At 46.9% G+C, this 17137-nt stretch overlaps 1 protein-coding gene across 1 annotated transcript in view; it reads right to left on the bottom strand.

Annotated features, from left to right (window-relative positions):
* Positions 1-307: 307 nt before the first annotated feature.
* P32 (complement C1q binding protein P32) overlaps positions 308-17137 on the bottom strand; it is a 45445-nt gene continuing 28615 nt past the window's right edge. Inside the window, exons 5-6 of the mRNA XM_065433704.1 lie at positions 15908-15996; positions 308-693 (exon numbers count right to left, since the gene is read on the bottom strand). Coding sequence (XP_065289776.1) covers positions 544-693; positions 15908-15996 — 239 coding nt within the window. The 3' untranslated portion in view covers positions 308-543. The remainder of the gene's footprint in view (positions 694-15907; positions 15997-17137) is intronic.

Genomic DNA, 17137 nt, shown 5'->3' with positions numbered 1-17137 from the left:
TGACCATTGAGGTTCACCCAAAGCATTATACTTGAACACTTTTTCACTGTACCCTCAACACTGGAATGAAGCCGCTGTGGTCAGGAGCCAAAGTGAAGACCACAAACATAGCAGAACACTAGCCACTGAGTTGCTGCTGTGAGTAGCTAGAAGACAGACTATCAATCATATAATTTCACTCCACAACCCACGGTATTACTCCTTTCGCAAATCCGAGTGCTGTCAACTGCTTTCAAATGGCCCGAAAGCATATTCCAAATTAGTGAAATGATGTCACTAGCATCAGTGTTTTCTTCAGAGCACAGAGTAAAGTGTATACACTGCTTCCGCAGTAACATTTATTGTTTACAATTAAAGAAATTTTTGTTTGTGTGAACAGAGTGAAAGCTTCAGCAGAATACACATTAAACAGACGTATTAGCAACGTAATGGACTGCGTGCACATCTGCTGCTTACTCACAGGATATAAATGTATCTACATCAACACAGGCATGGTACTACTAGAGTCCTTGCGGACAGGCTTCATGATGATGAAGCACAGCTCTACTTTTTTGAGACAAAGTCCTTCAGCTTTTCCAGCAGGCCAATGTAAAGACTATGTTCATAGATGGTGCAGAAGTTGACAAGATTGTAACCAAACTCGCTGGAAATTCCACGTTCCTCAAGCATGTTCATGAGCAGGTCATACAGATACTGAAAGAAAGAACACAGAAAAGGACCATCACACATTTGGCACTTATTGCTAAAGCAACTGCAGTTCTCTGGCAACAGTACCATTGTCCAATAAGCAGCCTAGCTAACGAAGAAGAAAGAAAAGCCTATTACTGTAATTTTCAACATTCTGCTGTTTTAAAAGGTGATAACTAAAAAGTAGCAGTTTCACCCGAAAGGTGAAGCATTGATATCGATAGCATGTATTAGAAAACTGCATGAAATAAGGCTTACAGGTTTATTAGCTGTGTAAACTGCAATAAGAGTTCACTTACTAATTAAATTAACAAGCATGGTGTCACAAGTGCACAGGAAACATGGACAAATTTCGATCAATTGTGAACACTCGGTACCATAACACCAGCATGATGAAGAGTAATGCATGTAACATAGCGCAGTAAGGACGAGGGACAAGTTGAGACAGGACAAGTGCATCATGCCAGAACATCCCCAACATGCCCAAAAATATTCACTTCTGAAGTGATCAAAAGTGCAGCCAGAAGGGAGTGAACATGTCATACTGCTCTCTTGCATCAACGTGCCCCTGAACCTTGAGATAGTGTGACCTCCAACATTAGAAGCGTAGGACGACAGCAAACAAGCCCACCAGCTATAGCCACTCACCCAGCCTTTACACCGCAGATTACCATTTAGACCGTACTAGAAAATTCAGTTTTGCACAAAAGGCGAAGCATTTGATAGCAACAGCAAAACACGTTACACAACTACACAAGGTAAGGTTCATAGCTTTATCAGTTCCAAAGGTTGCAGTAAACATTCGCTTATAAATTCTATTGGCAAGTGTGGTGTCATGCACGCACAAACATGAACAGATCTCACTCTACAGGGTGTCTACCAAGTTGACATTTCCAAATTCCCTTTCCAAATTTCGAGTTTTCCAGGTTTTCCTCGAGCACCTTTGCAATATTCCCTGAATGAGCCAGAACTTTGTTTTATGTCAAGACAGGCTGACACCATGTTGTCCGATGCTGTCACTCTCGAGTAAGCAAGTTGAAACAAAGAAATGACTTAATCCAATTTGAATAGTAAGGAGTAATATCTATTTTATTTAAAAAGAAAACAGAAGGAAGGTGTTAGTAAAATGCACAGCAAAAAAACAAAATGGTAAAACCCATGCCAAATTGAGTAAAACATTTTCCAATACGAATGAAAAGGAGATGCATACATAAGCAAATATTTTTGAATATGAGCTATTTCTGTCAACTGATAGCAAGCTCATCGGTATGAGGCCTGAACTTCGTCACAACTAAGATTCTCTCTCAGCAGCTGGGAAGTCAACCTCAACTGTCCTGACATACTCTCAGCCCGTACACAACATCTCAGTGTTGGACTTCACTGCTTTAAAGATCAAAAGCGTGGCAGTTTGAGAGAGTTGGTATGTCATGACTGTTTTAGGCTTGTAGCGCAGCTCAGAAAGAGCAAAAAGAGCTTATTTTGGTTTGGATGCGGGACACCTGCATCATGGCATCAGCCAACGCTTTGTTTTTTGAGCTCAAGCTCCTTCAAAGAGGCGGCGGCACGCTCCCTTTCCACTTAATTCCTTAGTGCATCGGTCCTTTCTGTTTTCATCCTCCTTCTGCCATGCTTTCACCCCCCGGATCATTTGAAGCATCCTCATGGTCAGTTGTACAGTCAACGTCCGATTTTTCGGACTTCCTAGGGGCCGCAAAAACATTCGAAAAATCTGGCAGACCGGAAAAAACTGAATGCATGTCTTTAACTGCAATTAAGGGCTAAAATTGCCACACACACGTCCGAAAAAGCTCTTAAGGCCTGCAAGTGCACTTATTAGGCATATCGGTGCTCGTACTGTGACAGGGGACAGGGGTGCACACGTGTATAATTAAGGAATACATGACTGTTTCAGGCTTGTAGCGCAGCTCAGAAAGAGCAAAAAAGGAAGGAGGTAAGGGTAATCAAAGGGAACAGAAAACAGAGTGAGCGACATACAAACTCGCCCTAACTGCCACGCTAAGGAATACATACCGTGTCCCGTGAAAATTTCCCCTTCCTACGCTTGTTATGCTTCACTGCTTAACACTGCTGTACTGAGGCAAAGCTAACTTTCGGAGACTGGCATTACGCAACGCGTTGTGCTCTGCGAGCTTCGAAGCCAATCGCGAGGATTACAAAGGCAGAGTCGGTGCAATTGCTGACAGCGGCGAATTCTTTCAATGAAAAACATCGCACCGCACGGCAAGAAGCAGCTAGGCCTAACGTTGCCGCGGTGGTGGCTACGGCTGTCAGCGGATCTGCGTGCGTGAGTGCCAGTTCGAGGCGGCGAGATAATCAAAATGGCGGCTGTGGTGGCTTTGATTAATGCCATTTCAGAGCTGCAGTCAAGGCAATATACATTGACTATATGGAGTACGTTGTGGTGCCTCAAAACCGTGCGAATTATCGGGCATGTCCGAAAAATCGGGCGTCTAGAAAATTGGTCGTTAACTACTCTGGCAATACATCGTGCCGATGATGCGGCGTCTATGACGATTCTTTGCAATTCCTCTGTTACTGGAGCCAGCATTAACACGACTTTCGTTCCCTTTCAATAAAGTTACAGCTAATTTTCCCTGATGATTGTGTTGTCTATCAAACTATCACTAATAGTAATGACTGCATTTATCTTCAAAATGACCTGAACAACATTACAACCTGGTGTGATCAATGGTTAATGGTACTAAACAATAAGAAATGTAAATCTACGTCAATTTCCCGCAGCCGTAATCGGCATGACTTTCTTTACACAATTAATGACATCCCAATCGACACTGTTACCTCTATTAAGTACCTAGGCATTACAGTCACGCACGATTTGAACTGGTGCTTGCATATAACTAACATCATATCATCTGCTAACAAAGCCTTGGGATTTCTGAAACGCAACCTCCGCAACGCTCCTCAACAGGTAAAACTGCTAGCATATAAAACACTAGTTAGGCCAAAACTCGAATACACATCACCCATATGGCATCCTCACCAGATTTACCTCAGCAACGCATTAGAAGCCATACAGAACCGCGCCGTAAGATACATTCACTCGACATATTCATATGATATCAGCGTATCACCATTAAAAGTAAAGTCTGGTTTGGACACACTAGCGCACTGTCACCATATCGCGAGCTTATCATTACTCCATAAATTCTACACCAGCTCGCTTCGCCACACACCTTACATTGTACCACCTTCACGCATATCGCTGCGCAAAGGCCACCCACTAAATGTTGATCGCCCTAGCGGGCGCACTGTCACCTGCTCGTCAACATTTTATCACCGTACAGCTAAAGACTGGAACGGCCTTCCCCACCACGTCGCTGCCATCACCACCTCATCTGCCTTCGTGGAAGAAGTAACGAGTATTCTGTCTGTAAAATAACATAGTGGGCAACCGCCTGTATTTTTGTACCACCCAACTCTTATGATACCCCACAAGGGGTCTTTAAGGTAATAAAATGAAAAATGGAAAATAGAAGCACAAATCTCGAGAGTATTTCCAGACTCTGTTTCCTGTTTCCAGACCCTGTTTTCCTGGTTGGTAGACACCCTGCTTTATGACCGCGAACACTCGCTGTCCCAACACTGTCCCAACCCAGAAATGGAAGCAGCCAAAGAAGTTTTGGAGTACGTTTGGAGCAGGAATTGTCTGTTTTGGAGTAGCTTGGTAAAGGTCAATATGAGTGAAATACAGGCATATGAATGTGTTCCTCATTTGACTTTGCAGAACACTATTAGGTTATGGCAGATCAGTTCTGCAGAAGCCTGCAAGGCGAGCAAAACTCATGACGGGAAAGCTGTCATCCTCTTGGCTGTAACTATAGGTGTGCACAGAGACACACCGCCACCACCAATGCAAACTGGGTGCCGCGCCGCCGCTTCATGCGGGTGAAATCGGCGCGCCATTTTAATAGGAATAAAGATTTGTTTTATGATAAGTCAATCCAGCTTCATCTAAGATATCGTGTTGTCTTGTTTAATTCTTTTGCCTGTTTCAAGCATTGAATCATGTAACGAAGGCAAGCAATAAACAACACAATACAGTCGCTGACTGATTTTCTGGACTCCAAAAATTCGGACATGCTTGACTATTCGGTCTGCTTCGCGGCACCACCATTCTCCCCATAGACCGTAATGTATAACAACTGTCGAAAGTTTGGACACCTTGCAACCTCTCGTCTGATTTTTCGGGCACTCCTTGAGCCAACTCGATCGGGTGCGTGGTTCGACTTGCTGAACACCATTTTTGTTTTGAACGGAGCCTCCTTGCAGCCCCACGAAGTGGCGCTACTGCAAATCCCTGCTCATCATCATCATTTCTGCCTGGTTCGAGGGAGTGGTTTTGCAGCAGTTTCGGTTTCAGCTTATAGCGTCCTCGATCACCCGCACCGGTGCGCACCAACCATCCTCGATCACCGGAAGCGCACCCTGTTGGAGCGGTTTTCCATTGCTCCGTCTCGCACCGAGAAAATCGGCGGTGCGCCGGGGTGCAATCCCAGCAAGCACTGCGGGACGCGCGCGTGCACTGCCGACTGTAGAACCGTGGATGCTCTGGCCCGATAGCTGCAGTTGCAACGGCGTTGACGGAGTTAGCCAGTGGAGATGTCGGCAATGAGAAAGGAAGCGCTGCTAATTGCCGCAATCAATGAGCTTTTTTCAAGTTCGGCTGACAGCGAAGACGGCATGCTTATCGACCTCTTCCAAAAACAATGTGGTGAAGAGCGGCCGAAAGTGGACAGGTTCGTTGAAAGGGTCGTCAGGATTAATTATAAGATTCATTGGTGTTTGCTTGCAACCAGGTATGTCGGAGCACGCAGTTTGACAAGGTTCGAGCGCTTGCCGCAGATGCTCAGCACCTGCAAACCTAGTGGTCATGAAGAAATCAGTGGTACTACAGTAGAACCTCGTTAAGCCGTACCCGCTTAAACAGTAGTTCCGTTTTAAAAGTAGTAAAGTGAAATCCCCGACTCAGCGGCCATTGAACATAACGCATTTTGTATCCGCATAAACCGTACCAGCTTGTCGCGTACGTATCGGTTAAAAAGTAGTGTTTTCACTTTTCGTCGCGCGATCACGGCGATACATCGTCCCCGTCGGGCGGCCCGGCAGAACAACAAGCCTCAGAGATCCGAACGGCCTCCAAGCGCAAACGCAGAGGGCGCTTGGAAGGGTGAAGCATTCATCCATCTCCCATCCGAGAAGCCACATCAACATCAACATCACTTCGGCGCCGTGCCAGAGAGTTTTTTATTTCCTACGAGAAAGCGTTGTGACGTCGTGCAAGCTAAGACTCGTCATGCCTAAGCTCGGGCAAAAACACCGCGTGCTTAGCATTCAGGAAAAAGTGGACATCGTTCGTGCCATCGAACGTGGCATGAAAAAGTCGGCGCTGGGACGCGAAAGGGATTTACCTCTAACTACCGTGTGTGGCATATGGAATGCAAAGGAAAAGTTGTTCAGCAGTGCTGCTGCGACCGCGAAAAGATGTCGTATACGAGGTTCGACTTTTCCTGACGTGGAGGAGGCGCTGGTGAACTGGTTAAAAGCAGCGCGGTCGAAGAACTTGCCTGTCAGCGGACCCCTACTTGTGGAGAAGGCCCTGGTTTTCGCTTCGCAGCTGAACCACGATGACTTTGTACGCAGCAATGGCTGGCTGGCGAGGTTCAAGGCGAGGCACGGCGTAAACACAAGAGTCGTTTCAGAAGGTGCCGCTGGCGACGTGGATGGGGCAGAACACTGGCAAAGTGGTCAGCTGAGGCACATCCTGACCGACTACGCGCCCGACGATATCTTCAATATAGATGAGTCGGCGCTATTCTTCAAGCTGCTGCCAAACAGAACGCTTGCGTTTAAAGGTGAGACGTGCACCGGCGGCAAGCATGCCAAGGACCAGATTTCGGTTGCGTTCGGTGTAAACATGTCGGCAACTGAAAAACTTCCACTTCTCGCGATTGGGAAGTCGGCCAAGCCGAGATGTTTTAAAGGCACCCGACTGCCCTCCGGAGTTGTCTACCGCAGCAACACAAAAGCGTGGATGATGTCGAAACTCTTTGAAGAGTACATGCGCCTCATCGACCGCCGTTTCGCGGCGAAAAACAGAAAAGTTGTTGTCATCTTGGATAATGCCTCGGCGCATGTCGCGCTTGATAACCTTGCAGCTGTGAAATTGGTGTTTCTGCCTCCTAACACCACAGCGATTGCACAACCCTTGGATCAAGGTGTCATTCGGGCTGTGAAACAGCTTTACAAAAAGAATTTGCTGCGCCGAATTCTTCTGGCCTTTGAGTGTGGCAAGATTTTTTCAATTGATCTGCTGGGCGCAATTCACCTGCTCGAATACTCGTGGCACCATGTTGAATCGGCGACTGTGCAGAACTGCTTCAAGCGCGCTGGCTTCACGGTGTGTGCGGGTGACGCCGAGGATGCTAGCGACACCGTCGACCAGTCTTCTGACGCCGTCGACGAAGCCTGCGAAACACTGCTCGCCGAAGTGCTGGAGCGGCACGGTGTTACCCAAGGCATTTCTTTCACTGACTTCAGGGTCATCAATAGCGATGTTCAGACTTCTCCGGACATGTCCGACGAAGCTATAGTTGCCGCTGTAGCCGAAGTGTCGCGTAACGACAGCGACAGCACGGGCGATCCAGGCCCGACAGTGGCAGACGCTGCACATTATGTCAGCCTCCTGCGGGTGTTTGCCGAGGAGAGGGGGCTGGTGGAAAAGCTGGCTCGAGGCTTAAGTGAATTTGAGGCGGCTGTCGTCGCTGCCAGGCCACCGCGCCATCAAACAAAAATCACAGACTTTTGTCGCCCGAAATGAATAAATAGTGTACGTTTTTTGCCCTTTCATTGCATTCTCTCAGAGTTCCGTTTTTGACAGGTAAGTGGGCGATCTCACGCTATTTCGGTTAAGCAGTACTACCGTTTAGTACGTACCTTTCCCGAGCTCCGGCCAACTACGGTTTAACGAGGTTTCACTGTACAAGCAAAGCAGGAAGCAAGAAAAGTCATTTTGAGAAGAAGGCTTTTCAAAGTTGTACCTTAGATTTTACATTATCAAAAGGCACTGGGGTTGTAGTCTTGTGTCCTTTTTAGTGCGCGGCTTCTTGAGTACCCTGCCTTGGTTTGGTGTGCCTTGCTTGACTTTTTTTTTCTACAGGACATCCTTTTCCACTGCTGTGCGAAGATGTACCGGTTGCAGTCCAAGTGTTGCACAATACTCAGCATACGCATGGCGGGCCCCAACATTGTATTTGCAGCCTGCCTCATTGACAGGTGTCTACCGCAACCAATGATACGTTTTTATCTTTTGGCAGCAGTGACTATATGACCGAATGAAGGCTTTCAGCCGCGTTTTGGGTTTTTTTCCTTAGGCAACGGCTGAGGAGCTGCATGTCAGAAAGGCGTTGGTACACGGGCAGCAATGCATCGGCAACATGCTTTCCAAGTCAGTAATTGTGAGGAGATGGAGGCTTCTCTGCTTCTGCAGCCTGATGTTGGCGCCAGCTTTTGGGCCCCTGCAGGCAAACGTCATGATGGGGGTCTTCATCGGTAGATATTATACGATAATATGTTGCCATCACGGCCTTTTGCATGTCTTGAACATTGTCGTTGTCATGCAGAGCCATGCCATAGTAATTGTCAGTTTATTAAATCTTGAGTGAGTCCACCTTTTCCCTCCAAGAGGTTGCCCTTTCTTACATTTTGTGAGCCGCCCCCATCCTTTTCTGGACAGGATTAATGCAGTCCTCCTTTGTAAATGGAGTAAATCCTTAAGTCTTGTCTTGACAGTGTGCTACAAAGGTTCTACTGTCATCATCGCAAACAATGTTTGTGCATAGCAAACCATGTTTGCTAAGGGACCTCCTGAATAGAGTCAGTGCTGCTTCAACCACCATTCTGTCAGAGTTCACATCTGTGTTTTTTTGGCAGACGTGTGATGCTTTCCAATCATCATAGCCTTCATCCCCTTCTTTGGGGCCAAGCGTGCAACAATGGCATCGGTTCGATAGGACCACACAGTTGAGCACCAGTACTGTGAAAAATTCTATTACAGTGCCAACACCTATGTGGGATGTATGGCCACGTGTTAACCATGTCCCATCATAAACCACCATTAGGTTGCTATTAAAGGTAGGGTCCATCTCTGTGTAAACATTGCGCACTGCCACAACAGCATCAGAAAATATATTGGCAGCAGCTGTCTCACTGGCAGGTCTGAACTCAGCCTTGAGATGTTTCTGAAATGTTTTATGATGCAACCCTCTATGGGACACATTCATTATTGACCAGAAATCGGTCAAAGCTCTTACCCTTTGCCAATACGTTTAACAGCCTGTACAGCTCTCATATTCACATAAAAAATTTTGCGACCTTCTTTTCGCGGCGATGACCACACCTTCGCGGCAGCGCCGCAGAACGCGCACGTCAGTATCACTTGCGCTGCTAATCCATGTCTTGTTCCCAGCTGAACTGAAGGTCCTGGTTGGGAGCACTGCTGGCACTTAGATTTGCCGAGAAGCACGTTCAGGGCAGTCATTTGTGCGATGACAAACTCCTCCGCTTGTTCCGTACCGGCAAGCACCTCGCCTTCACCTGTCAGTTCCACTTTCCGCGCGGTCGCCGACACCGAACTTAGTTTTGCTTACACTTTCGTGGCGACCTCCCGGGATGCTTCGGCCGATACAAAACATGGCTCCAGGTGTGCCTGAATGGTGCCGCCCGTACTTGTAGACGGCGTAGCAACATCGTACTAAGTGCTGAGACGACAATCGGACATATCCGAGGCGCGATCGCTGGATGCATCCGGCGATGTGGAACGCGCACGACAAGCTCAATGGTGCCACTGTTGCTTGCATGAGATGTTTCGCCCGCGTAAGAAATGCCAGAGAGCAACTCCTCAACATTGTCGACACAAGTGGGTATTCTACCCGCGTGTGAAGCGCTCGGCGGCGGCTTCTGAACGGCATCATCGGCACGTGTACGCATCCTGCCTGCATGTGGAGTCCTCGGCTGTGCATCTGTGACTTCTGCACTATAGTGCACAGTACTGCCACGCGACCTTGAAGCGGCCCTTTTCACCGCCGGCGATTTTTGTTTATGAGTGCCGTAAGCACGAGCTATCTTGTACTTCAGCGGTCGCCGACCTTTGGTCACCAGTAAACTTCCGAAACTACACACCCCAAACACTGGTGAATGCGTCGAGCCAATATGCCCAGAGTAGCGTATCACAACACAAACCAGCTTCCAAAACTATGCTCCTCACACACTGACAGCGAGCCGATATGTACACAGGCACATATCACAACACAAGTCAGCTACGTTCTGCAAGTACTGGCGATCCTGGCGAGCCGAGATGCGAGGAGGCGTCCTATCACTTGTGGAGTCTGCTGCCGAAACCGCTCCAAACGTGCTCACGAACAATGCGAGGCGATTATTAGATGCGGGAGTCACGGGCAATATCAGATGTATCAGATGAAATCATACATCGCGCACTGAGAGGCGCGGCCTGTGTGCAGCAGCAGAAGATGCGCACTGCCAACGAGACCAATGGCGAAGCTCCAATTGGCCACGTGACGGGCGTGACCAATCAGCGGCCTCAAAACGACCTTGAATCATTTGCTTTTTGTGCACTTGCGTCTGAATGGAGGAGGTGGCTGGCATGGGAAATTTAAAGGCGAAGAAATGTGCTTTCGTGCACTGGCAAAATGGCGGCGTTCAGTTGCGCCATTACGGAGATATTGTGCCTTGAAAAATGTTTTTTCGTGATTTCTGCGGAATTTTTTTGTCACATTGGCTGCTACAAACATTTTTTTTAGCACTTCTACGCGGTTTTCGGTGTTCACATTTTGGAATCAGATAAAGAAATGGTTATAGAAACAGAATACCGTAAAAACCGGAATATAGGTCCAACTTTTTTTCAAAAAACCATCACGAAAAGTCGACCCTCGACTTATATACCGGACATATTGGCGGAAAAACTACAAAAGTCTTGCAACAATGGGCGGATGAAGTAAACAGCCGCCTTCGCCATCACCATCAGCAGCGCGGCGTTGGTTCTTTATTCTATGGCGTGGCGACATTGTGGCACCACCGGCATTTTGCGTTTCCACTGTCGCAAAGTTATATTAATTAAAGGCTGCATTTTCATTTTGTTTCAAAATGAGCGGAAGCCGACGTCAATTCACCGTCGCCTTCAAGAAAAAGGCGATTGAGTACGCGGAAGCCCACGGCAACCTGGCGGCACAGCGCGAACTTGGAGTATCCAAAAATAGCATTCGGTAGTGGTGGAGGCAAAAGCAACGTATTACAACTTGCAGCAACCAAAAGAAAACGTCATTTCGTGGCCGGATCGCAGCGGACTGCAGAACTGGAAGGCAAGGTTGCGGAGTCCGTCGGAGAGCTGCGTGTAAGATCGCTGCCTGTTGTCGAATGCATTTGTTTGAAAGCGGTAGAGATCGCATGCGCCTATGGACTGGACAGCGAGAAGCAATCGTCATCTGACTCTGTTCAAACGTGTTGCTCTGATTCGGAGTAGCGCTTGCGGACTTCGTGCCCTTCTGTGTACAGTACACCCGACGAATTTTTAACAGTATCGCCCGACCGTCGACCCGCGTGTTTGTCAGCACCTTTTATCATCACGGCACGGAGCGGCGAAATAGCGAAAGTGAGCGCATGTGTACACATGCGCGTATCTCGTTTGTTTCGCTGCTGAGCGCCGTTAATACGGTGTTGACAAGCACGCGGGTTGATGGTCGCGCGATACCGCTAAAAACTTGGCCAGGTGCACATGCGAGCAGCATTTAAATAAATACTGTCACCATTGCGCAACCCGCTGAGTCGCATTTGTTTATAGGTAAGGGTGTCATGTCTTTCGGTACTTTCGCCAGTGAAAAAGATTTTTTTCATTTTTAGAATTCGTTAGTTGGGGGATCGACCTATATTCCGGTCCGACCTATAGTCCGGTTTTTACGGTATGTGCTTTAAAAAGAATCAATCTTTTGGTCATTTTTCAATATACGAAAGCCGTATCCCCCCTTAACTGGTCCACATATACGCAAACGCGTAACACTTTTATAAAACGTTCATAATGCATTGTATAGCACAAAACAGTTTTCATTTTCTTGTGTCCTAGTTACAACTATGCCACCAAACACACGCACACTCCAAAGATACGGACGTTAATAAGGATTGCTTAAGCTTGGATTGCAGGGCTAAGCGCTAGCCCATGAGTGCCTGAGGCTGTGTGTGGTTGCCATTAAATACACACATCTTGCTAAATTTGGTAACTTCATTCCAAATTACCGTATTCGCTCGCATAATCATTCCATAAAAAAAAAATGACGCAAATTTAGGGGTGTGGTTATTACGCAGGGTAAATCAACACTCTTAAATTCTTTCCAGTTCTCAAACTGCTGAGCGCCGCGTGACCCATTTTCATTGCACGCCGCGAGAGGGTGTGCACGACGGAGTTAGCCTGGCAAGGCGCAGCGTAGCAGCACGTTTTGGGCAGGTGGCCGCTGTGTGTAGCCGTCGTTTACTCACGTTTGCGCTCGCACTCGCGATATTTAATGTTTGTGCATCGCACTGCCAATCACATCAACTATGCCATGCTGCTTCATTCCAGGCTGTAAAAGCAGCTACAACTTCACGTGATCTGTGGACAAAAGACATTTTTTCAGGGCACCTCGCAATACTGAGCACCTTTCAACTGTGGGAGTGCGCCATACCACGGCTGGAAAGAAAGCTTTCAAGCTCATGTTCCATCTGCGACCTCCACTTCATTAATAATGACATTTTCATGGTCTTCAAACACAACACTTGTGGTGATATTGTGGTCATACCGCGCGACAAATGGACGCTGAAAGAAGACGCCGTGCCTTGCCTGTTTCTGAATTGCCCAAGTTATCTCTTGAAACCCACACGGAAACGCAGAGCACCAGCTCACAGACAATCACCAGTAAAACAAAAGCGGCATAAGAAACAAGGTGAGTGAGTGTGGATGCTGCTGTTGGAGTTGCCGACGATCAAGCGAGCTTGTCTACCGATGACAGCATGCCGGTGGAGAATGTGTTTCACGTGCCCAGTCTCATGGCGAAAGAGGGACAAAAAATTCTAGGTTGGTCCCTTGACGTTGTCGAGGCAACGGTCGTTTTGTACAAGCTCAAAATAAGGAACAATATCCCGCTTGTAGAAATGTCTGTGGTGCTGTCAGACAGCCTTAATTTATTTGTCAGTGCAGATGGTCGAGTTGTGCCACGCAGTGTGTATGCCAGGAAGCAGAACACTGAGTTCAAGTGTATGGAAGACTTCACATGCCTCGTGCTATACGTGGAACAGCTGAAGCTGTGCAAGGGCTGTCCTGCAAAGAAGTACCCAAAAATCTCTTCGTCAGTGGTGGCATCAAAGCATGGTGAAACATGGAGGCGCAACACATGCACGGTATTGAGCGTTAATGCTACATGTGCTCAGTGCCGGACTTTTGAGAAGCTTTTCTTGCAGCGAACAAAGCAGCAAAAAAAAAACTGCAAGAAAAAGCAGGCTGCTCGGTTGAAGTTGCTTCGTCGCAAAGCCATTCGGGCAATCTCAAGGCGAGAAAAACTGAAGGAAGAAGTCATTCTGATGAAGAGGAAGCTTAGTGCAATTACGGAAGAGACAACTGACAGCTCTCTTCATGCTACAGTTCGTAAGAATTGCAAATGACTCCATATCATTTTCCCTTGATCAGCCAGGTCTCTGCGGTGACTTATACTAGAAAGTCCTGGATGAGCTAGATAAGTGCAGTCTTGCTCGGCTGGGTTGTGATGAGCACAAGTGCGCGTTCACGTGCCAGATACTTCACTTTTTCATTGCCACGCGAATACATTTCCATGCGAGAGATGCGAACCGCCGCCTAGAAACATGAGAGAAAGCAGCCATCGCAAACAAAAAAGTTTGTCTTTTGTAAAGCCACCCAGCAAATTCATGAGCCGTATGCTGCTCCTGTAATAAAAGCTGTTGAACTTGTTGAGAGAAACAAATCTCTTGTCTTATTTCTTTCTCTTTTAGTTACTAGTAACTAGCCACAGCCACTGGATAAAAAGCAGCCGTGCTCCAGCAGACACAAACAGCGGTCACAGTAAAGGGTGGTCCGTCGCAGCTTTGGCCGCAAGTGCTTTCCTTGTTCAGTTGGCTAAGTCGTGGCCTTTTACCAACTTCGGAATAGCTACGTAATAAGCTGCAAATAGATTAGTGATGCGCTGTGCATATTTGGTGATTTCAACTAAAAGAACGCCACTCCCTAGGCAAACTACCAGCGCTTCGCAGCGTAGGGCGCCGAGCCCGGCCGGGCTAACAGCGGCCACCGCACCACCTGTTGAGTGGAAACGAAAAGGGGCCGTGCATCGACGGCCACCGCAATGGGAGTTTGACGACTGAAAGGATCTAGTAATGTTGGGGTAAACATACCACGAAAAAGAGAGAGAGAGAGAGAGACTTGTTCCCACGGATACTACGAAAATGCGGTGTCCAAGGGAACGTGCCAGAATGTGTTTGCTGCGAGATGACAGTAGGCGGCTGCCACTGTAACGGAGCGGGACATCAAAACAAAAGGGACAGCTGGCGGCACAAGCTGAACGCGACTTCTTTCTTTCTCATGAGTACATGACGTGCATCAAAACAGTTTCTACTGTGCCAATAATGAATAATGTCTTGAATATTGGCAAGCCTGCTGCAATGACATAGCCATGTTAACTCTGAGAGGACAAAAACGGAGATGGGCAAGCTCAGCTGCCATTGACATAGAAACACACGGCGGCATGCTGCGAAAACTGCGGCATTTGTCTTCACTACAATCCAATCACAGCAAGTTTCTACTAAGGGTGACAAATATCTTAGCTGTGTCATAAGTGCCAGTATATGAACAAGGTACACCTCTACTGCATGAATGCAAACGTGGCTAATGCTGTAGCCAGTCGCAATTTGTTGTATGCCCTCAAGTACAGACAATAAGAATCAAGAGGTGCCTCTTTTTCTTGTTGCTGACCACAAGCATTGTAAGCCAACAAATAATAAAGCCAAGACAAGTTTGGTGGTCCCCCCCTTTTTTTTTCTTGAAGTGCAGAAAGCGATAAAGGGAATGAAATGGGGCATCTCCTTAAGAATGTTTGGAGCATGCAGACCGTTTGGTATGTCTTGAAGAGTCATTTGTTCCTATGGGTGGGCAGCGCAACCCGGACGAAAGATGAGAGGAAGTACGCAATACAAGTGCAGACTAACAACTGGTTTATTTTTTCAAACAAGGGACTAAAATATACAGAAAATGTAAACACGTGTAAAGTGATGCTTACAAGGGTGTCAGCCTATCTTGCCATTCAAAAACTCAGTTTCTTTATCCTGTAGAGTGATAGAAGTCTGGCTGACGCATGCGCCTGAGTTTACATGCATGAAGTAGGCTTCCACAATCTCACTGTTGATTTGATTCATATTTTTATACAATATTTCCCTTTGTTCAAACATAGCTTTCAAACTCTAAAATGCACGGACAGACCTGTGGCATTCCTGATCGCACCTTGGTGCTTCCTAAGGCGGATGCTAAGGCAGCGTCCTATCTGCCCAAAGTACTTTTTGCCATATGAAAGTGGAATGACATAGACCACTCCCACCGAGCATGCCACAAGCTGCCCCGAGTGTTTGACGTGGCACATAGCCTTGGACGCCTGTTTAGGTCTATTGACAAGATTGCAAATCTTGTTTAACGAGTTCTTTGCTGAAAAGACGACTTGAACACCATATTTCATGGCTCTTTTTTAACACATACCCCATCTGATGTACATAAGGGATGACTGCATACTTTTTAACTTTTTCTATCTGTGTCTGGGGTGCTTCCCCCCTTTTTATTTACTTCATTAGCCCTTCAGTCATTTGTGTAGCATTCGAGAGAAGGTAAATTCTGTCATCATCAGCTAGATGTGGAGCACGACGTATTGCTGTGTCAAGTTTGGGGTGCGACTATTACATGAAAAAAAAAACAACAACAACAACAACAACAAAAAAACAATCGAATTCTAACAACGAAATTCAGGGGTGCAATCATTACACAAGTAAATATGGCAATGTTATGGCACAGGTTGGTGCAGCACTTTCACCTACCTACCATATGCACACACATCTTAAGCATGGAGAAGCAGGCTTCACAACTTACCCCATCCATGATGTCACCAGACACAGTGTAGACCTCATCTGTCCATTCTCCTTCATAGATAGCAAACTCAGCAACACCAAAACTGTCGGCTGAAAATAGAAATAAGGAGAGCAATGCAAGGAAAAACTGCCATAAGTGTATCATGTACATAAAACTATGAATAATGTTCCAAAGATGGCATGGACTATATTATTTAACAATGGCACCATGCCTCATGAACAACTCGAGTCCCAGACCAGAACGAATTCTTCTTCAACTGTGAGGATTTTCTCTCGAGGAACCCGTATGGGTTTTCTTTGTAGCAATTACTATGAATGGGTGGATGTCTGATTTTTCTTTTATTAGTTACTTCTCTCTACCTTGCGGGTTTCTGCAGAACTATTAGGCCAAACTCTTGCTTTTGCTTCAAGTTGTTGACAAATTCGACTTCGCCGTGCCATCTGCTAGCTGCCTGGTTAGCTCAGATGATAGAGCAGCTGCCCCAACAAGGCGGTAGTCGTGGGTTCGAGTCCTGGACCAGGACAAATTTTTCTTCAACTGCGAGGCTTTTCTCTCGAGGAGCCTGTATGGGTTTCCTTTGTAGCAATTGCTAAAAATAGGTGGATGTCTGATTTTCTTTTTATTAATGGTATTAATTTGACACTGCATGCACAAAAGGGCGATGCCTCCGCTCACCACTTTGCTCAAAGCGGGTTAAGGGGCCCTCACCAGGCCCCATAGCAAATTTTGGTTATACGCTGGAAGTTTTTAGGTGTCCTCTAGGGAGTGTTCTGCCACAAAAAGTTTTTGAATCGGCTCATTAATAGCAGAGTAGAAATATTTCTGTGCTGCGAACCCATGATTTCGGGAGCTGAGCTCCACTGCCAAGCAAGTCACTCTCTCTACTTGTCCCATCTAGCCCTCACAAGCGAAATTCCTTCCCTACGTTTTCCCATACTAGACCTCGAGGCTCGTGTGACACATATGTCATGGGCCCCGCCTTCATTTTTTTCTTCTTTGCTTTTTTGTGGAGCGGCGCACTTCTGCTGACGGCATCGCGCATAAGCTGTTGCAGTTGTCTCGTTTCGTGTAGCGCACGATTTTGCACACTGCACATGAGGACACCTGATTAGTGGTATAAGTCAGTGCTACACAAATACTGAGGCAGAACAAGTGGATCGCAGAGCATAATTAGACGCTGGAACATGGTTGAAAATGGCATAGTTTCAGTACCTGTGCACATGACCGCAC

The sequence above is a fragment of the Dermacentor albipictus genome, chromosome 2, assembly GCF_038994185.2.
Source record: "Dermacentor albipictus isolate Rhodes 1998 colony chromosome 2, USDA_Dalb.pri_finalv2, whole genome shotgun sequence".
NCBI lineage: Eukaryota > Metazoa > Arthropoda > Arachnida > Ixodida > Ixodidae > Dermacentor > Dermacentor albipictus.
Note: the sequence above shows the minus strand (reverse complement) of the source record. Positions and strands in the feature narration are given on the sequence as shown.